General features: G+C 40.1%; 1 protein-coding gene across 3 annotated transcripts in view; it reads right to left on the reverse strand.

Moving 5' to 3' along the window:
- Positions 1 to 22,880, reverse strand: part of FAM149B1 (family with sequence similarity 149 member B1) — a 44,704-nt gene that overhangs the window by 18,330 nt on the left and 3,494 nt on the right. For 2 of the 3 annotated variants that reach the window (XM_059662403.1, XM_059662402.1), the window contains exons 2-7: positions 20,993 to 21,097; positions 20,374 to 20,503; positions 5,879 to 6,021; positions 5,026 to 5,142; positions 1,978 to 2,145; positions 14 to 201 (exon numbers count right to left, since the gene is read on the reverse strand). In XM_059662403.1, coding sequence (XP_059518386.1) covers positions 14 to 201; positions 1,978 to 2,145; positions 5,026 to 5,142; positions 5,879 to 6,021; positions 20,374 to 20,503; positions 20,993 to 21,097 — 851 coding nt within the window. The remainder of the gene's footprint in view (positions 1 to 13; positions 202 to 1,977; positions 2,146 to 5,025; positions 5,143 to 5,878; positions 6,022 to 20,373; positions 20,504 to 20,992; positions 21,098 to 22,880) is intronic. The other variant, XM_059662404.1, reaches the window with a different exon arrangement.

A 22,880-nucleotide genomic window follows, 5' to 3' on the forward strand; every position in this document is an offset into this window, starting at 1 on the left:
CAAAGAACCTTACCAGAAGCAAATCCCTCCCAGTGACTGCGTGTCAACTGCTCCATACAGCTCAGGACCTTGCTCCACACTTCATCGAACACATAAGCAAGGACATCCTCTTTCATGCAGTAAAATGGAGCAATGGGAGGGTACCCTAATTTCTGTTTCTCTGTAGCTGCTTCTGATTTCTTTCCATGAAACCCCTCTTCCCTGTGACAGAAGCAAGATGGAAAGACTTTGTGGTTATTCACTGAATGCTCACCACTGTCCTCTGTGCTCCTTAGAAGTGTGATCTGTACCCCGTGTTTCCCTGCCCCTTGCCCAGCATATGTAGTACATGTATTAAGTTGCCTTGTGAACTAAGGGAGTTCTCAACAGAGGAGACTGCATTTCCCTTATTATCCCCACCCACTACTTTGCCAACAAAACAAAACAAGAAATAGAAGCCTGAGAATCACTGATTTTTTAGCTTTAAACAGATGAGCACTGTCAATTGAGTAACAAGCTGTGACAACTAAGCATACAGAAATAATCTTTTGTTGTAATTGAGTAACATTTAGACTAATATTAATGTGACATTTAATGATGTGCATGTAACTGTGATGATACTGCACAATGAAGGCAATGATTCATTAGGGAAAGAGTCCACATAGATTATTTAAAAACTTTTATTAATCCAAATAAACATTTGGTAATTGCCTGGAAAGAAAAAAGAGCCCAACAGCACAGGAAGCTACTCTTGAGTCTCTTCTGGAGACTGTATCTGTAACCCAGAAACTCTCAGTGAGTCAAATCTATCTCTATTTCTTTTTAGGAGATAACACATTCATATGATGAAAAATTCATATTGTAGAAATGTATGCATGTAGTGAAAAATAAGTCTCCTACATCTCTGTCCCCCAATGTGCATTTCTAAAAGGAAACATTATACATCCATCCAGAGAAACAGTTACATTACATACTGTACTGCACCAAAGGAGAAGACTGGCTAGAGGAAAAAGGAAGAGAAAACATAGACAATCTGACCCACACCAGGTGAAATAAAGAGAGAGGGGGCAGACTCTAGAAAACCAAAGAACCTAATTGTGATTCTTTTGCAACAAGGAGCTAGTTCAAGGTGTTATGTACAGGAATTTGGGTTATGTTTAGCTGGCCCTAGAATGTGTGCACTGAGCACATGAGTAAGCATGGCTCGGTAGGAAATATGATGGTAAAAAGAGTCCAGAATCATTTGACATAATACTAACTAGACCTAACCAAACCCTCATAGCCTAAAATGAAATTCTCTCACTTTCAGATATGCTGCTGTGACTATCAAAGCTAAAAGAATAGTTTAAGAGGTTGTTTCAGAAAGGTAGCGTGGAATAGTGTAGAGAACCCTCAACCTAGAATCGGACAGGTTTTATTTTTAGCTTTTTCTCAGACAAATCACTTAACTACTCTGACTCTCACTTATCCTGTCAAGAGGGTAAATAATATCTATGTCACAGGACTACTGTCAAGACTACAAGAATAGATATACATAAGCATTATCAATTATAAAGTATGTGCTGAGTATAAGATTTTTATATAAACTGTATATACCTTTTTTTAAACAGATTTATGTAAATGAAGTTCACACCTCTTGAACTGCTCTTTTAAAATTTTTCAGTGATTCCATGAATTGCTGGTGATAACTTACAAAGGGTAAAATCAAATTATGTGGAGGAAAAAAATTAACTCATTTAAAAATGTTTAATGTCAAGAAGATGCAAATGACATGTGCAGGAGGAAAACACACCAGAATGTCTGGTTTGTGGCAGCAGCAGGGATTTATATCAACTAAGCACATGAACTCTGAGAGGTAATAGAAAAGATGTAACAACAACAAAAAAAAGATGTAACAAAAAGTGACAATTATAGGTAATGTTGGTAGTATACTTTAGAAAAAACAGGATTAATACATAAAATAAGAGATGAGAAAGAAGCTTAAAAAACAATACTCACATATCTGTGTGGTCGAATGCTAAGTATTCCTCTATGACGCCTTCAGAGAGGATTACACAGTCTTCCTCTTCTTTTTCCATAGAACACAAGCTAGGAGATTTGACAATGGAAGATGCTTTATGAACGTAAGAAGTTGAAAAATGTAACTTCTTTCCCCTAATACCAAATCTGGGAGAAAGAAAAAGAAAATATTAATTAATATAAATAGTTCTCACAGTTCAAACTCCCTTGCCCTGGTGACACTTCCCTTGACTACTATAAACCTTAATGCTTATTAATTCTCAGAGCAGAAAGGATAAATACTAGCCATAGGCATACTCTGCTTAGGTATATTATGTAGTATTGCATACTGCTTATCTTTTCAGATGCAACAGCTGTGGCTATAAAATAAATTTTTTAAAAAATCTGAGAATATTTACATTCATAATTACATCTTTAAAGGCACCTCAGGAGGTTATGTGATTATTTCAATAATTCCATCATTGTTCAAAATGCATGCTCCTTAAAGGCAGGCATCTTCTCTTATTTACTTTTAAATTTCTCTTCAAACCCAGGTATTCAATGAATATGTGATGACTCACTCACTTCAGCAAGCTTACTGTGGAGAAAGTCAGTCAGACCTGAGCAATACAACTTTTTTTTCCAGCAAAGAAAGTAAGGTTTATTAGCTGAGGAATTGGCACCACGCCCGGAGTACCAGGTGAGGAAATTTGCTTAAAGACCTGGCTTTCAGAGGATGGGTTATATAGGGGAATGACATTAATCATGGTGACTAAAGGAGTTGAGTTATGGTCAAGATCATGGTCTCTACTGACTAATTAGTTCCAGGGTAGGAGGTATTTGATCATTTGAGTAATACAATTTTTAAAAATGGCTCTTAGTTTAACTAAATATCAGATATAACCAAGATATGCTTTATATTATTCTTTTGAACTTTTTCATCTTGTAAAACTTAAACGCTAATACCCATTAAAAACTAATTGCCCCTCCCCCCACTTCTCCCCCTCTTGGTAATCACATTTTTACTTGTTTCTATGATCTTGACTACTTTAGATATAATGGGTCCCCCTTACCCATGGTTTAACTTTCTGCCATTTCAATTACCCAAAGCAATTGTGGTCTGACATTAAATGGCAAATTCCAGAAATAAACAATTCATAAGTTTTAAATTACATGCCATTCTGAGTAACATGATGGTATTACAGTGCTTTTGTGATCAAGTAATCCTTATTTTACTTAAATGGCCCCAAAACATGTAAATACTTTGAAATGCTATGAGTTCATAATGGTACTCAAGAGAGAAAATATCACATGTGGACAAAGTAGTAGTTACATGGAAGTAAATATCAAAGATTATGTTTAATTTGTTATTGCTTTCCATAAGTTGTGGTATGCTAATATAGCTGGATAATTTGTTTCATCTAAGTATATATCAGCATAGATAGGTATTTGTTTTATCGGTGCTATAGTAAGAAAAGTCATCACTGAGAACTGTAAGTCAAATAGTCAATAAAAGCAGAACCAAAAATAAGCAGTGGTGGGAGCAGGTAGAAAGAAAAGGAAGAAGGTCTGTAGTATGTTACAAAATGATGATTCAGCCCCTCGGAGGAGACAACTGCTCAGTCTTGATTCCTTATTTCCTTTGAGATCAAATCTCAAAATGAAACTACTGATTATAGTTATAAAATTAAGAATAAGGTATATATAAAGTTGATACTGACAGATCAGAAAATATATCTTAATGACATCACATGAGCTATGCAATTTTTGTCAATGAGTATTAATGAATGTGTACTTCATCTCTGGGATATATTAGTTTGTAAAAATCTGAAATTTATATACAAGGAATAAACTTAAAAAGGCTTATTGATGCAATATGGAGGTTTAAATTAAAAAGAAAGCTCAGCCTAGTGACCAGAACCTTGAGGTTAAATCACTTTGAGAAAAGCAAACAAATCCCGTTTCTGATGAAAAGTCAATTAGTTGATAATCAGATCCTATAACTCTAACACGTAAAGCAGTAATGCTTTACTTTGTGGTCTGATGAAATGACAGGAAGCAAAAGAACCTTCCAAAGTAAGTATGACAACTCTTAGATGGTATCATGTAAGTAAAACTACAGTCTTAGGAAGAAGTACAGAAATAATAAAAAAATGAATTAAAACTGTGATTTTTTTTTTTTTTTACAAAGATTTAAGGTAAGCATAGGTTTTGATATAAACCTATTTGGGTATATTTTGCTGCTATTTTAAAGAGCTTGAATTGTTCAAAAGAATTAGCCATTTTAACTAATATAACCCTTTTAAGCTAAAAAACTAACAGCAGTTTAACGTCTATAAAAAGATTAAGTTGTAATTAACACTACACATTTAAACAACAAAATCAAAGACTATACTTTCAGGGATCGTTTCTATAGTTCATTAAACAACAAAATCACTTTTTCAAAAAAATTTTAAGGTCAATTTCTTAGGCCTCTAAACTTCTTTAAACCGGTCTAGCTACACATTTATTCCAAGCGGGAACTTCCTGTATCTGTAGATAGATGTATATAGATATAGATAATATATAGATTTACATAACAAAAATATCCCTAAATCCTAGGGAATGTCTTTTTGAACAAAAAAATTATATTAACAAAATTCTAGTATGCACAAAGACTATAGTCAACCTTACAGAATTTGCTGTGCTTTATTAAATATCAAAAAGTAGGAAGTGCCCAGCCAGAGTGGCTCAATTAGTTGAGCGTCATCCCATGAACTGAAAGGTCACGGTTCAATTCCTGGTCAGGGCACAGGCTAGGTTTGCGGCCCCATCCCCGTGGGGGGTGGGGAGTGGGGGGAGAGTGCAGGAGGTAGCCGGTTGATGTTTCTCTCTCTCAAATCAATAAAAACATTAAAAAATATTTAAAGAATAAGCTGTCAAGCTTAAGATGCATAAATAAATACTCTTATAAAAAAAAGTAGGAAGTATTTTAATTCCTTAATATACTGGTAGAATATAATACTTGAGCATTCAGATACATAAATACTTACATATCAGAATACTTACATAGTAGAATCTCTTTCTTGAGACAGTGTTGCCTCATGTGAAGCTGAAATAGCAGAAGGAGATCTAGGGTACAGTTCATAACCTTCACTTGGAGTGATTATCTGCTTACCCAAAATCCTTTAAAATGAACATAAAAAGACAATTAAGCACCTTTACCTGGCATGAATAAAAAAATGTAGATATTTTCAGAACAAGTAGCTGGGCTCTAATAGAGGTCTACTATACCCTTATTCTGATACTAAGAATGATTTATGTATCTTCTATAGAATAGACATGGAAAAGATAATGCTATTATAGCCAACCCCTCCCCCCATAAAAAATCCAGGGAAACTGAGCAAACATTTGTAATTTTTTCCTCCATCCTCTGTATTAAACCTGTCAAAATGGGTGACAGCCAGACCAAATTAATGAAAACCATGAATTATGTTCTTTAGAACATGAAGCTTTATAAATTAGTATGTGTGTTAAGTGCACTAATAAGGTTTCTGAAGTAAGATTCCGAACAGCTTATATGTGCTTTCAACTATAATTAAGAATTTACCTGTAGGTAAGAGTGTAAATATTTACATTTTCTGACTGTCTTACTCAGAAGAAGGGCTTTTGGACAGCCATAATACACATATCTCAGCTGCAGGTACAGAAACTGTTTTACAGGTACAGAAATTGATAGTTATGAAAATTCCAAGAAACTTCCATCAACTTAGTTTTCTCTCAACTGAAGCTTTACACTGCCTGGCCTTATTTACGTTCATCAAAACTATGCCCATAAAGATTCATAATAAGAGCTTTTTTGAAATCTACTTTTCAAGTTTTAGTATTATCCATGAATATGTTAATGTTAGGGCTTCAATACCTGAGGTGAGGGAAACTACATGTCCACTGTTGGCACTCTTCTTGTAGACTCTTAGTATGTATGCTCAACTTCTGTTCATACAAGAGCTCGTCAATGGCTATAAACATTGCCTGGACTTTTTCAGTGGCATTTTGATCAAGTTTCTAGAAGAAAATATCATCCCAAAATATTTAGGTGAACTTCAATCTCCATTAAAAGTCATAAAGATTGAAAGCAATCAGATTTTGTTTTGTTTTCAATATTTAGTCCATTTGAAATACTGTTGAATTTCCATTAAAGTTACTGTTTTCAGATCTTAGAATATTCAGCTGTCCTCCCTATTTCTATTTAACGAAAATGTATAGAAATATCTACCTTTTTAAAGTAACATTTTCTTCATAATAAAAATACTGTATTGTAATCATTTTGAAAAATCCAGAAAATATAAAGAAAAAGAAAAATTACCAATAATTCTACCACTCAACATAATAATTGCTAATTTTGATATAGGTGCTTGGAGATATTCTAGTATTTTTTTAGAGCTTAAGGTAGACAATTCAGTATATACTAGAAGCCCAGTGCATGAATTTCATGCACTGGGGGAGAGAGGTCCCCTCTCACAGTTCAGGACCCCTCGGGGGATGTAGCAGTGCACCAAGTGGCAGGTGGCCAGAAGGAGCCTGAATTGGGGCCAGGTGCCATGCTGCTCGTGTTCATCCTGACCCACTGCGCCTACTGCCGCTCCTCAGTAGTGCTGCTGCAGAGTCAGGAAAGGCTCCAGCCGGGGCAGCTGCACTCTCCATCCGTGAGCCCGGCTTCTGGCTGAGCAGCACTCCCCCTGTGGGAGCGCACTGACCAGCTCCTGCATTGAGCATCTGCCCCCGGGCGGTCAGTGGGCATCATAGTGACCGGTCGTTCTGGTCGTTCTGCTGTAATGGTTGCTTAGGCTTTTATTATATTACTTTGTAGTGTGCATTTTTCACTTGGCAATTTAGATCATATCCTTGTCCCCTGTAATCTATCCTTTAGCAGCAGCCAAAGGTTTGGCTATAAAATGTTAATCTGATCATCTCTAGATATATCTATAATAATAAAAGTGTAATATGCTAATTAGACCAGATGTCCTTCTGTACGATGCCGGGGCTGCGAGGGAAGCCTGGGTTCCTGGGTGCCTGCCAGTGGCTGGAGGGAAGCCCGGGGTCCCGGTCCCAGGTGCCAGAGGGAAGCCCGGGTGCCAGGTGCCAGAGAGAAGCTGGTGCCAGCAGCTGGGGGGAAGGAAGGCCTACTCTGGTGGAATGACCAGTCGCTATGACACACACTGACCACCAGGGGGGCAGATGCTCAATGCAGGAGCTGCCCCCAGCCCGCAGGCCTCAGGCCAGCCAAGGCAGAGGAAGGCGACCAGTGGTGGAGGCAGGGGGTGGGGTCAGTGGTCAGGCAGCGCCAGGCCAGCCAAGGTGGGTGCCAGTGGGGGGCCCCAATTGCCCCACTGGTCGCCTCACAGATCGGCCCTGATCGCCAGCCAGGCCTAGGGACCTAACCCATGCATGAATTTCATGCACCAGGCCTCTAGTCCTATATAAAAGCCCACAGCGGGAGCAGCCGCTTAGCTGACTGGAATGAGTGGCACTTCCACAACAGACCGATCCCCACAGGCCACGCCTCACCAGTGCACGAATTCTGTGCACGGGGCCTCTAGTCTACACTAATAAAAGAGAAAAATGGTAATTGGCGTACGCCGATACCCTTTTCATTGGCTAATCAGGCCTATATGCAAATTAACTGCCAACTATGATTGGCAGTTAACTGCCAACAAGATGGCGGCTAATTTGCATATGTAGGCACAATGCAGGGAGGCGAAAGGGAAAGCAGGAAGAAGCCCCCTGCCACTGACAGTGATCGGAAACCCAGGGGGGAGCTAAGAGCTGGGGGGCAGGGCAAAGGCGGCCCTGGGGCCGCCTTTGCCCTGCCCCCCAGCCATGAACGGAGAATCAGGCGCCTTTGCCGCCCTGGCCAGTGATAGCAGGAAGTAGGGGTGGAGCCAGCGATGGGAGCTGGGCACGGTTGAAGCTGGCAGTCCCGGGAGCTAGGGTTCCCTTGCCTGGGCCTAAAGTGGAACCCACGATCGTGGGGCCGCTGCAGCTGCGGGTCTCCGCTGCCCGAGCCGGACGCCTCAGCGAGAGGCGTTAGGCCTGGGCAGGGGCAGAGCCTGCAACCGCGGGGAGCTGGGGGTCCCCTGCCCAGGCCTGACACCTCTGCCGGAGGCCTCAGGCCTGGTCAAGGGGCCGATCCGGTGATTGGTGATTGGAGGGTGATGAGGGTCAACTCCTCTGGCCGAGGCATCAGGCCTGGGCGGGGGGCTGAGCCGGGGATTGGGGGGAATATGATGGTCCCCTTGCCCAGGCCTGAAGCCTGGGTCAGAGGTGTAGGCTTGGGCGGGGGGTGGAGCAAGCGATCAGAGGGAGATGGGGGTCCCCTGCCCAGGCATGATTCCTGGGCCAGAGGCCTCAGGCCTGGGCGGGGGCCAGAGCCAGTGATAGGGGGGAGATGGGGGTCCCCTGTCCAAGCCTGACACCTCTGGCGGAGGTGTCAGGCCTGGGCAAGGGGCCGATCAGGTGATCAGAGGGTGATGGGGGTCTACGCCTCTGGCTGAGGCATCAGGCCTGGGCAAGGGGCAGAGCCAGCAATCGGAGGGGGCTGGGGGCAGAACCAGTGATGGGGGGAAATGAGGGTCCCCTGCCCAGGCCTGACACCTCTGTCAGAGGCGTCAGGCCTGGGCAAGGGGCCGATCCTGCGATTGGAGGGTGATGGGGGTCAACACCTGAGGGCTCCCAGTATGTGAGAGGGGGCAGGCTGGGCTGAGGGACACTCCCCCCACACACACACACCCAGTGCACCAATTTCGTGCACCGGGCCCCTAGTCTATATATATATAAAAGCCTAAGTGACCGTTATGACCAAGCTACCAGAATGACCAACCAGTTGCTATGACGTACACTGACCACCAGGGGGCAGATGCTCAACGCAGGAGCTGCCCTCTGGTGGTCAGTGCGCTCCCACAGCCAACCTCCCACGGCCAGCCAACTGCCCGTGGTCCCTCACCCTGGACAGCCTGCTACCATCAGCTCCTGGTGCTAAACCATTTGTAGACGACCTACTTCTGGGTTGGGGTTTTGTACGTAGCAGAGCAGCTCCCTTGCTGTGATCTATTGAAAGTCAGTCCTAGCCCTAACCGGTTTGGCTCAGTGGATAGAGCATCAGCCTGCGGACTCAAGGGTCCCAGGTTTGATTCTGGTCAAGGGCATGTACCTTGGTTGTGGGCTCATCCCCAGTAGGGGGTGTGCCTGAGGCAGCTGATTGATGTTTCTAACTCTCTATCCCTCTCCCTTCCTCTCTGTAAAAATCAATAAAATATATTTAAAAAAAAAAAAAAAAGTCAGTCCTTGACACAAGGGTTTGTCTTGCTCCCATACTTGCCTTCACTGGGGGGGAGGTGAGGAACTGCGCAGTGGTGAGGCGGAGACGGTGTCCAGCATCCATTCCTTCTACATCCAGACTGGTGACTGTCACCTCCTCTCCCAACCCCGCTGGGCCCTTCGGGCCCTGGGCTGGGACAGGGAACCAGGGGTGGGTGGCAGCAAACGTGGTCCCTTTCCCAGGGGGGCCAAGGACCAGCTCCCTCCTCAGAGCTGGCAGCCAACCTCCCGTGGTCCCCCCCTTGCACAAATTTGTGCACCGGGCCTCTAGTGTTACGCTATTATCTGAATCTCTACTTACTCTCTACTTTATCTGTACTTATTCACCTTTTTACATTCCAGCGTAAGAAAAGTTATACCTTCTTTTAAAAGTATAACATGAGACCTAGCCGGTTTGGCTCAGTGAGTAGAGCATCAGCCTGCGGACTGAAGGTTCCTGGGTTCGATTCCAACCAAGGGCATGTGCCTGGGTCGCAGGCTTGATCCCCCGTGTGGGGCGTGCAGGAGGCAGCCAATCAATGATTCTCCCTCATCATTGATGTTTCTATCTCTCCCTCTTCCTCTCTGAAATCAATAAAAAAATATTTTTAAAAATAAATAAAAGTATAACATGAGAGTCCGTCTGGCGTGGTTCAGAGGTTGAGTGTCAACCTATGAACCAGGAGGCTACGGTTCAATTCCTGGATAGGGCACATGCCCAGGTTGTGGGCTCAATCCCCAGTAGGGGGTGTGCAGGAGGCAGCCTAAGGCTGATTCTCTCTCATCATTAATGTTTCTATCTCTCTCTCCCTTCCTGTCTCTGAAATCAATAAAAAAACATATTAAAAATATTGTTTACGCCCTGGCTGGCTTGGCTCAATGGATAGAGTGTCAGCCTGCAGACTGAGGCGTCCCTGGTTCAATTCCGGTCAAGGGCACATGTCTGAGTTGCGGGCTCAATCCTCAGTGGGGGGCGTGCAGGAGGCAGCCGATCAATGATTCTCTCTCAGCATTTATGTTTCTATCTCTCCTTCTCCCTTCCTCTCTGAAATCAATAAAGAAATATATAAAAAAATAAATAAAAAATATTGTTTAAAAGTATAACATGAGAAATACATATTTTCACTATAAAAATGAACATCAGCTTCTATACAATAAGAAAGGGCTTGCTAAGTAGATATGAAGATTAACTGTAAAGACAATACGTATGTTTTTATGAATTACTGTTTTTCAAGGTCCTGGGGGGTAAGATGAGACTTCCTTAGTCTCAGTTAACTTAGTTCTTTAAAAAAATATATATTTTTATTGATTTTTAGAGAGGGAAAAGGAGAGAGAGAAACATCAATTATGAGAGAGAATCATTGATCAGCTGTCTCCTGCTTGCCCCACACAGGGGATTGAGTCTGCAACCTGGGCATATGCCCTCACAGGGAATCAAACCATGACTTCCTGGTTCATAGGTCGACATTCAACCAATGAGCCATGCTGGCTGGGCAACTTTGTTATTCTTTACTACTAAATACTTACCCACTTAAATTCTACTTATGCCTGTTCACTTTTGCTGGTATTTGCCTATTATAACTTTTCCCATGCCTTTATTTTTTTAACTTCATCTTTATTGTTAGCACTATCACAGATGTCCCCGTTCCCCCTCTCCCCCTCTCCCCCCCGCACCATGCCCACTTCCACCAAACCCCTGCCCCCGCTTCCCTCTGTCCATCACCACACTGTTGTCTGTGTCTCTGGGTTATGTATGCATGTATGTTCTTTGGCTAATCCCTTCACCGTCTTTCATCCAGTTCCTCCTCTCTCTCTCCTCTATAATAGTTGTCAGTCTATCCCATCCCTTTATTTTCAACATTCGGGAGTTTTTCCATTTTTAACATGTTTCTTTAAAGAGCATATAGCTGTTCCTCCAGGTTGTCTAGTTTGTTGGAATAGAGTTGTTCATAGTATTTTTTTTTAACAATCCTTTGTATTTCTGTGGGGTCTGTTGTTATTTCGCCTCTTTCATTTTTGATTTTGTTTATTTGGGTCCTCTTTCTTTGCTTCTTGGTGAGCCTGGCTAGAGGTTCATCAATCTTGTTTATCCTTTCAAAGAACCCGCTCTTGCCCTGGCCGGTTTGGCTCACTGGATAGAGCGTCGGCCTGGGGACTAAAGAGTCCCAGGTTCGATTCCGGTCAAGGGCATGTGCCTTGGTTGCGGGCACATCCTCGGTTGGGGGTGTGCAGGAGGCAGCTGATAGATGCTTCTTGCTTCTCTCTCATCGATGTTTCTAGCTCTCTACCCCTCTCCCTTCCTCTCTGTAAAAAATCAATAAAATATATTAAAAAAAAAAAAAAGAACCCGCTCTTGGTTTCATTGATCTTTTGTATTTTTATTTTTTTTTTTTGTCTCTATGTCATTTATTTCTGCTCTGATCTTTATTATCTCCTTCCTCTGCTCACTCTGGGCTTTTCTTTTGCTCACTTTCTAATTCTTTAAGTTGTAGAGTTAGATGATTTACTAACATTTTTTCTTGTTTTTTTTTTGAGGTAGGTCTGTAGAGCTATAAACTTCCCTCTCAGGACTGCTTTCATTGTGTCCCATAGATTTTGGATTGTTGTGTTTTCATTGTCATTTGTGATATTGTAAGTCTCTTAACTTTGTCTGTTTCAAAATTGTTGACTAATCTAGGTCCTTTGCAATTCTGTAACAATCTTAGGATCAGCTTATTAATTTCTACAAAAAGCCTGCCAGGATTTTGATAAGGAATGCAATGAATGTATAGATCAATTTGGAGAGAAATGCCATCTTAATATTTAGTCTTCCAATTCGTGAACATCTTTTAAAGATGTTCATGAATGTCTTTATTTATGTTTCATTTTTCTCAGCAATGTTTTCTTGCTTTAGATTTTTATTTTTTATTATGAAATATATTTGTATTGATTTCAAAGAGGAAGGGAGAGAGAGAGAGAGAGAGAGAGAGAGAGAGAGAGAGAGAGAGAGAGAGAAAGAGAGAGAGAGAGAGAGAGAAAGAGAAACATCAATGATGAGAATCACTGATCGGCTGCTTCCTGCTGGTCCCCTACTGGAGATCGAGCCAGCAACCTGGGCATGTACCCCGACTGGGATTCTAACTGTGACTTCCTGGTTTATAGGTCAATGCTCAATCACTGAGTCACACCAGCTGGGCTGTTTTTTATTTTTCAATTACAGTTAACATTCAATAAGTATTTTATATCAGTTTCAGGTGTGTAGTATAGTGGTTAGATATTTATATAATTTATGAAATGATCCCCTGATAATTCTAGTTCCCACCTGGCACCCTACATAGATTATTGAGTATATTTCCAGTTCTGTACTTTACATTCCCATGACTATTTTGTAACTACCAGTTTATACTTCTTAAGTCCTTCACCTTTTTCACCCAGCCCCCCATTTATATTCTCAGGGCCTTCTTAAACTCATGTATTAGTTACAATCAGTTTTGTTTCTTTTGCAGATTCCTTAGAATTTTTACATACAGAATTCTTTCCTTGTGATTATCTGGCTTGGTATCAGGGTAATAGTGGGCTCATGGAATGAAACTGGGACATGTTCCTTCCTCATTTTCTGAAAAAGTTTATGAAAAGTTACTTATTCTTTAAATATTTGGTAGGATTTACCAGTAAAGCCATATGTACCTGGGCTTATCTTTTTTTGTTTGTTTTAATATATTTTTATTGGTTTCAGAGAAGAAGGGAGAGGGAGAAAGAAAGACATCAATGATGAGAGAGAATCATTGATCGGTTGCCTCCTGCATGCCCCCACTGGGGATTGAGTCCGCAACCTGGGCATGTGCCCTTGACTAGAATTGAACCTGGACCCTTCAGTCCGCAGGCCGACGCTCTATCCACTGAGCCAAACCAGCTAGGACTGGGCTTATATTTGTAGGAAGATTTTTAATTGCTAATTTTATTTCTTTGATTGTTATAGATCTATATGGAATTTTTTCTTTTTGAGTCAGTGGAAATTATATTTTTCTAGAAATTTGTCTATTACATCTAAGATATTTAATTTCTTGGCATGGAGTTGCTTATAATATCTATAGTCCCTTAGTCCTTTTACTTTCTATAGGGTCAATGTCCCTGCTTTCATTTCTAAACATATTCATTTGTCTTTTTTTTTTTCTTGGTCAAACTAGCTAAAGATTTATAAATTTTGTTGACTTTTTTCAAAGAACCAACCTTTTATTGTTAATCCTCAACCTAGGAAATTTTTCCATTGATTTTTAGAAAGAGTGGAAGGGAGGCGGGGAGAGAGAAAAAGAAAGAAACTTCAATGTGAGAGAGACACATTGATTGGGGCGGGGATCCAACCTGCAATGCAGGTATGTGCCTTTGACCAGGAATTGGAACCTGAGACCTTTCAGTGCGTGGGTCAACACTCTAACCACTTGGACACACCAGCCAGGTGTCAAAGAACCAACTTTTTACTTTAGTGATTTTTTTCTATTGTTTTCTATTTCATTAATTTCTACTCTAATCTGTATTATTTTCTTCCTCTGCTTGCTTTAGATTTAGTTTGCCTCTTAGTTTCTAAAAGTGGAAGCTTATGTTGTTGATTTGAGACCATCCTTTTTTCTGAAGGTATTTTTTTCTTTTTTAAATTGAGGTATAATTGACATACAACATAATTTGGTGTACATCATGATGATTCAATATTTGTATATACTGCAAAATAATCATAAGTCTAGGTAACATCCATCACCACACAGTTATATTTTGATGAGAAATTTTAAGATCTACTCTCTCAGCAACTTCCATATGTGCAACACAGTATTAACTATAGTCACCATGCTGTACATTATTTCCCCATTATTTATTTTATAAGTGGAAGTTTGCACCTTTTGACTCCCTTCACCCGTTTTTCCCACTCTTTAACTCCCACCTCTTGCAAACACCAATCTGTTCTCTGTGTTCTATGAGCTTGAATTTTTTCCTATAGGCATTAAAGTTATTAATTTTTCTCTAAGTACCACTTATTAAAATGTACATCTTATACATTTTGATATTTTGCCTTTCCTTTTTCATTCAATTCAAAATATTTTCTAATTTCCCTTATAAATTTCTTCTTCAAACCAACAGTGATTTAAACGGGTATTGTTTAATTTCCAAATACAGGCACACCTCATTTTCATATGCTTCAATATATTACACTTCACATATACTGTGGGGGTTTTTGTTTTGTTTTTTACAAATTAAAGGTTTGTGGCAACAGGCTCAGATGATAACACTTTTTTTTTTTTTTTTTAGCAATTAAGTATTTTTAGTTTAAGGTATGTAAATATTTTAGACATAATGCTATTGCACACTTGATAGATTACTGCACAGTATAAGCATAACCGTTACGTGTACTGGTAAACCGCCAAATTCATGTGACTTGCTTATTGTGATACTTTATTATGGTATTCTGAAACTGAAATATCTTCCAGATATGTCTGTATTTAAGGATATCCAAATTTCTATCTTGTTGATTTCTAACTTAATTCCAACATCTTGGAAAACATGCTTGGTATAATTTCAATCCTTTTAGGTTTACCAAATTTGCTTTATGTGTGTTTAAAGAGTATATATTCTTGCTGTCATTGGGTGAAATGTCAGGTTAAGTGGGTAGATAGTGTTGTTCAAGTCTTCAATATCCTGCCGATTTTCTGTCTAGTTGTTCTATCAAATATTGAAAGTACGGTATTGATGTTTCTGGCTATAACTGTTGCATTGTCTACTTCTTCATTCAATGCTGTCAAATTTTGCTTCCTGTACATTAAGACTTCATTATTACATGTGTATACATTTACTAGAGGCCCGGTGCACGCAATTCGTGCACAGGTGGGGCCTCTAGGCCTGGCTGGCAATCAGGGCCGATCTGTGAAGCGACCAGAGGGGCAATCAGGGGGCCCCCACTGGCACCCATCTTGGCTGGCCTGCGGCCTGCCGGCTTGGGGCAGCTCCTATGTTGAGCATATGCCCCCTGGTGGTCAGTGCGCATAGTAGCGACTGGTCATTCTACTTTTTGATCGATTTGCATATTAGGCTTTTATTATACAGGATAACTGCTTTATTTTCCTGATGAATTGGACTTTTTTCATTTTGAAAGGACTATGTTTCTAGTAGAATTTTATCCTAAAGTTTATTTTGTTTGAAGTCAAATTTAAGGAATTTTTATGGCTGCCTTGGCTTTTCTTTTTAAGATTTATTTTATTTTTTATTGAATTTATTGGGGTGACATTGGTTAATAAAATTATATATATTTCAGGTGTACAGTTCTATAATACATCATCTGTATATTGTATTGTGTGTTCACCACCATTTATCCCCTCTATCCCCTTTTTACCTCCCTCTACCCCCTTTTCCTGGTAATTACCATACTGGTATCTGAGTCTATAACTGTGTATTATTATGGTTTTTTTGCTTGAACCCTTTACTGTTTTCACCAAGCCCCCTAACCCCCATTCTCTCCAACAGCTGTCAGTCTGTTCTCTTTATCTATTAGTCTGTTTCTATATTTTTATTTTGTTCATTAGATTCCACATATGAGTGAAATCATATGGTACATGTCTTACTCTGATGGGCTTACTTCATTTATTTAGCATAATGTTCTCCAGGTCTACCCATGCTGTTGTAAAGGGTAAGATTTCATTCTTTTTTATGTTTGAGTGGTATTCCATTGTGTAAATTACCACAGCTTTTTAATGCACTCATCCACCAATGGCTACTTGGCCTGCTTGCAAATCTTGACTATCTATAATAATAAAGGCGTAATATGCAAATCGACCAAACGACTGAACAGCAGATTGATCATCTGGATGACCATGCTATGACACGCACTGGCGCCAGGCCACCCAAAGCGGGTGTGATGCAACTGGTCGGGGGGCCCCGCCATCGCCCCATGATCGCCCCGCAGAGGGAGGCCCAGGCCACCCTCTGCAGGGCAATCGATGGGGGGAGGGGGGCCTCCACGATCGATCACCCCAGGGAGGGAGGCCCAGGCCACCGGCCAGCAGGGCGATCAATGGGGGGGAGGGGGCTTCGCGATCGCCCCACAGAAGGAGGCCCAGGTTACCCTCTGCGCGGTGATTGCAGAGCCCTGGCTAGGTGGGCGAGGCCTCCCTCTGTTGGGCAATGGATCACGGAGCCCTGCAATTGATTGCCCCACAGAGGGAGGCCCAGGTCAGCCAAGTGATCACACCCCACGTCTGTCTCCCACAGAGGGAGGCAACCAGTGGTGGGGTAGCAAGGGGCAGTGCTGCATAGATGGCAAGCAGTGGCAGTGGCTGGGGTGGGGCCAGTTGCCAGCAGCCGGGGGACCCTACCCAAGGGGTCCCAGATTGCAAGAGGGTGCAGGCCGGGCTGAGGGACACCCCCACCCCCTGCACAGATTCTGTGCACCGGGCCTCTAGTTGTAAATGCTGCAATGGATGTTACTGAATTAGTGTTTTGCGTTTCTTTGCATATGTATTCCCAGAAATGGAATCACAGGGTCATAAGGCAGTTCCATTTTAAATGTTCTGAGGTAACTCCACACACTTTCTACAGAGGCTGCACCAATCTGCATTCCCACCAACAGTGTACAAGGGTTCCTTTTTCTCCACATCCTTGCCAACACTTGTTTCTTGATTTATTAATGACAGCCATTCTGGGATCCCCATTGCCTTGGCTTTTCATTTTTGGACCCTCTCATGTCTCCTCTGCATCTGCATACTGACTCATTGCCAGCCAGGGATGTATAGACAGCTTGGGCCTGTCTGATCTCTTCTGCATGGATATGTGGAGAGCTTCTCAGGGCCTCCTATGGCTAATTTTTAAGATCTCCTTGATAAATTTCTCAATAGTCTGCCAATCCATTGATTGCCCCAAACAGTTCTGAAGCCTCAGGCTATCTGAGCCACTGTTTTTACTTGTTCATGTGCCACTAAGTTTGCTACTGTTATTGACAATGCTGTTGGGTATAGGGTTCATCCAAGTTCCACTCCAAATCTACTGAGTCCTCTCTGGTGTTGAAGCTGCTAATTTTCACAGCTTGTGCCTTTGTAGTTGAACAGATGCTCACTGTTCCTAACTCAAAGTTCTATTGATTTTCATGAATAACTATTACTATATTTGTTATGTACCTTTGTTCAGTTTTCAGAGTCCTGAAATGGTTGTTTTTGATCACTTTATCCAGTGTTATTGTTGCTTTTTCGGAAAAGGATTTGCCCAGCTACTCACTCTGCCATACTAGAAGTCCCACCTCAGACATAATGTTCTTTTATTATATTGTCTTTGTCAGGTTTGGGCATCAATATTATGCTGGGTTCATTTTTTTTTAATGCATTTTTATTGATTTCAGAGAGGAAGGGAGGAGAGACAGAAACATCAGTGATGAGAGAGAATCACTGATCAGCTGCCTCCTGCACGCTCCCTACTGGGGATGGAGCCCCAACCTGGGCATGTGCCCTCGGTTGGAATCAAACTGGGATCTTTCAGTCTGTAGGCTGACACTCTGTCCACTGAGCCAAACTGGCTAGGGCTTATGCTGGGCTCATAAAGTGAATTGAAAATGCTCCTATTTATCAGAAAAATTTTGTGTAACTGATTTCTTCTATAACTATATAATTCCATAGTGAAACCACCTGAACCTAGAGCTTTCTCTATGAGAATCTCCTATCTACTCTACCAGATAACCCTATGTAAAGTGAATCTCCCTCGCAGGAACTTGGCAGTCTCTCTAGATATGCCAGGTTTCTTTATCTAGAAATGGCTAGAAGTGGAAGCTGATTTTTGTAAGCATTTTGGAAATTTGTATTGCTTCTTGTGACTTCCTGAGACCTGAACCATGATTTCCTACCTTACCTGAGAGAGGCTCACTGTTCGATGGTGTGTACAAATTAATCTGAAGGAACGTTTTAAGACATCTTCATGAGCTGTTTCCACCCCCGTCCATCACTTCTTTTACACCAAAAGTAGTCTGCAGGTATTGGTAGTTGTTTCTTTTGTGACATTTTGGGGTGGAGAAGGCGGATGTAATGAAGCCAGTAATTCAGGACTCAATTCCCTCTCATGTTGTGTTTTTTTGCTTTTGCACCAGAGTATATGAAATAGCTTCTAAAAGCTCCAGATGCAAGCTGGGAAGAATCTCGGTGACTGTAACAACATGGTGACAACACTTGAAACCTAAGTTAGACTTCTGTTACAGTCTCACTACTCAGTTTATTTTTTAGCAATTTAATGGGTACATTTTATTTTATTTTATTTTGTTAATCCTCAACCGAGGATATTTTTTCCATTGTTTTTTGAGAGAGAGAGTGGAAGGGAAGGGGAGAGAGAGAGAAAGAGAGAGAGAGAAACATCAATGTGACAAAGATACATTGATTGGTTGCCTCAAGGAGGGAGGGTGGACGGTAGGGTATGATCAAGCCTGCAACCGAGGTACGTGCCCTCCTTGACCAGAATCAAACCTGAGACCCTTCAGTCTGTAGGCTAGAGCTCTAACCACTAGCCAAACCAGCTAAGGCTGACGGGTACATTTTAGAGTCTTCCATTTGGTGTGGAATTAGATCCTCCCTTTCAAATGTTGTAATTAACATCACTTAAAACTTGAATAAAATATTGAAATCCACCCTGGCCGGTTTTGCTCACCAGTTACAGCATCAGCCCATGGACCGCAGGGTCTCTGGTTTGATTCTCAGCCAAGGGCATGCACCTTGGTTGCAGGTTTGTCCCTGGCCTCTGTTGGGGCATGTGCAGGAGGCAACCAATCAATGTTTCTCTTTCTCTCTCCTCTCTCTCCCTTCCCCTCAATCTAAAAAAACCAAAAACAATGGGGAAAAATATTCTCAGTTAAGGATTAAAAAAATGCATATATTGAAACCTAAAAAAATGAAATAAAGTGAATCACCCTTATAATGTTCTATTTCAGCACCCTTTCATCTTCTTAGAGTTCTATTGTCCCATATCCCCAAGTACATATCTGCTAGGAAATGTGCTCAATACTTGTTGAATAAATAAAGAAAAACTGAAAACCTAAGTATCAGTAATGAGGGAAAACTCAATTATGATACATTAAAACAAGGAAATGTTATATAACTATTCAAACTGACAGATATGGAAAAAATAAAATAAAATACTTATATGAAATAATGGAGAATGAGAAACTAGACCACTAGGATGCACATATCGTATAACTATGTAAAGAAAGTATATATACATCTAAATTAAAATGCCTGGAAAATAATTCATGGTGATAATAGGTTTTAACATTTAGCAGACATTTTGCAAAGGAAGCAGGTTGCTGACAACAATATAGTATAAAGTCCGTATTGTGTAAAAGTACTTACAAAATATTAAGTGAAAAATAGAGCATAACATTGTATGTACACCATGATTATGGCTAGGCCAAATTAAATATAGATTGAAAGAGGATACAGAAAAAAAATACCTATTGCATCAAGGTGATAGACGTGTATAAAATTTGTCTTAAATTTTTAAAAAATTGCTGATCTTTTAAAAATAATATTTTACAATGGGAGATAGCCATAAATAAATAAATGAAGAAGTAAGTAAATCTCAACACCCAATTAATAAGAAATGAATAACATTTTGAGAAATATCTTTAGTCCTTTAATATATATAAGAAAAAAATATATAAAATTAGAACTATAAAAATTCTTTTAACCTGCTCTTTTTCATTTAACAATATATAATGGCTGAATAATAAACTTTCAAAAACATTTTAAACAAAGTAAAATTAGTGTTACATTGGTGGAGAGACACATTAGTGACCTGAGCACAGCAAAGGAGTAAATACAGGCCCAGATCCATACTAACCCACAGTTGTTTACGTAAGCAGACCTAAAAATCAACTACTATATCTATAAAATAAAACATACACCGAGAGGGTGAAGATTATGCTTCTTTACAAATGTTATAAAGTATGGTAAAGTTAAGCATTAAAATGTAAAGAAACAATGGAGGAGAGTGAAGGAATGAAAAATACTGATAAATCCTAACTCCCAGAATAATCTCCCAAGTGCTCCCTCAGACCAATAACATAAAACTCACACCATATCCCCAGGAGAAGTCCGAGCTGCCTTCAGTAGAGATCCCTGTGCCTGTATAACTTGGAAAAGCAGACCTTGAATCCCCAGTGTCAGTTGATGTAAAAGGTGATTCTTGTGTGATGTCAGACTCACTAAAGGCAGAATTTGGAAGGAAGAGAGAAAACATTAACTACTCAGCAATTATGTGATAAGCATATGTACAAATGTATCCAAAGAAGCAAAAAATCAGTGAAGAACTTGAAATTTAAACACTAGAAAAAGTCCTAATTCCTATAGAATTGATGGCAGTCATTGTACATAATTCTTCTAGTCACAGTTTATAATGAATACTTTAACATTACACCTGTAACATGTACCTTTGACAACTAAAGACATTTCAGAAATACTGGTAATATCTGAACTTGTCACTTTCACAGTTTACCAAGAAACATTTACAAATATTAATCCCCTTTTACCCTCACAACAACCTGGTGATGCAGAATTCAATGCCATTTTAAAGACAAAGACTCTGAAATTTGTTGTTTCATTAGTACAAGGCTTGATACCAATCCTAAGCTAAAAAAACAAAACCTTTGCCATTATCAAGTATAAAAACAAACAAATACACATTGTGTTACTACCTTTGGGAACTTGTATCTTTTTCATGGCTGTCATTGGTAGAAGAAATCTCATCTAGCTGCTCTGGAAGGGGATGATGATTAAGAGCATATTTTGTTATTCCTTTCCTGTGAAAGATAAAAAGAAAGTTATATTTCCTACAAACAAAAAATATACCTGTCAGAAACTTAGTCTAGAAGTTGGTCAACTACTTCTTGCTGCTCTGGAAATGCATTGTCCAATACATTAGCCACTAGCAGTTAAAATGTGGTTACTCAGAAATGAGATGCACAGATGCATTTTAAGTATAAACACACAGGATTTTGAACTCTTAGTACCAGAATATACAGTATCTCACTAATCATTTTATCTTGATTATATGTTAAAGTGATAGTGTTTTGGATGTGAGTTAAACAAAATATATTATTAAAATTAATTTCACCCTAGCTGGTTTGGCTCAGTGGATAAAGTATCAGCCTGCAGACTGAAGGGTCCTGGGTTCGATTCCAGTCATAGAGCACATGCCTGGGTTGTGGGTTGGATCCTCAGTGTGGGGCGTGCAGGAGGCAGCCAATCAATGATTCTCTCTCATCATTGATATTTCCATCTCTCTCTCTCTACCTTCCTTTCTGAAATCAATAAAAACTTAAAAAAATAAAAATAAAAAAAGCCCTGACCGGTTTGGCTCAGTGGATAGAGCGTGGGCCTGCGGACTCAAAGGTCCCAGGTTTGATTCTGGTCAAGGGCATGTACCTTGGTTGTGGGCACATCCCCAGTAGGGGGTGTTCAGGAGGCAGCTGATCGATGTTTCTGTCCCATCGATGTTTCTAACTCTCTATCCCTCTCCCTTCCTCTCTGTGGAAAATCAATAAAATATAAAAAAAATTAATTTCACAGTAAATTTAAAATATAATAAGGTATAACCACACAACAATTTCACAGTAAATTTAAAATATAATAAGGTATAACCACACAACCACACAGCTAAAATAAAATATGGTGATAACACAAAATACAGGTGAGGATGTGGAGAAACTGGATGTGTCTCTCATATACTGCTGGTGGGGAATGTGAAATGGTACAGCCACTTTGCAATAGTTTTGTTTTCTTATAAAACTAGCATATGCATTTATTATAAGACCTGGCCATTGCATTCTTGGGCATTGATCCCAGAGAAATGAAAACTTATGTTCACACAAAAATATGTATATAAATATTCACATTATAATTTTAATATAACTGAAATGTCTTTAGATGGGTGAAGGGTTAAACTCTGGTATATCCACAACGGAATATGATCCAGAAAGAAAAAAAAAAGGAAAGAAAGAGAAGTCAATTATTGATACGTGCAACAACTTGGATGGACTTCAAGGGGATCATGCTTAGTGGAAAAAGCCAATCCCAAAGGTCACACACTGTATGATTCCATTCATGTAACATCCACAAATTACAAAACTACAGGGGCTGGGAAAAGATTAGTTATCAGGAGATGGAGAAAGGAGTGGATATGACTAGAAGGTGATACACAAAACTGTTCCTTGGTGGTAATGAAATATCTCTCTATCTTGATTTTACAGGTGGTTACACAAATTGGTATATGAGACTAAACAAACATACACACACAAAGGAGTGGACATAAAAACTGGTGAAAAGTGAATTAACACATTGTGGACCAATAGTTTTATTGCTAGCTTTACCCAGTGCCAGATAAGTTTCTATTGAATGAGTACAAAAAATGTTTTACATAAATGTTAAAGGCACGCTTTAAAATTAAATACCCATTGCATTTTGAAGCTATTTATTACATGTTCTTACAAGCTAATATCTTTTTAAAGTATGATACTTTGTAAAACACTGTGTAACATGAAGTGAGAATTCTTGTGATCCATCCATCTGCAATGTGTTAAGGAA

This window comes from Myotis daubentonii, chromosome 13, assembly GCF_963259705.1.
Source record: "Myotis daubentonii chromosome 13, mMyoDau2.1, whole genome shotgun sequence".
Lineage (NCBI taxonomy): Eukaryota > Metazoa > Chordata > Mammalia > Chiroptera > Vespertilionidae > Myotis > Myotis daubentonii.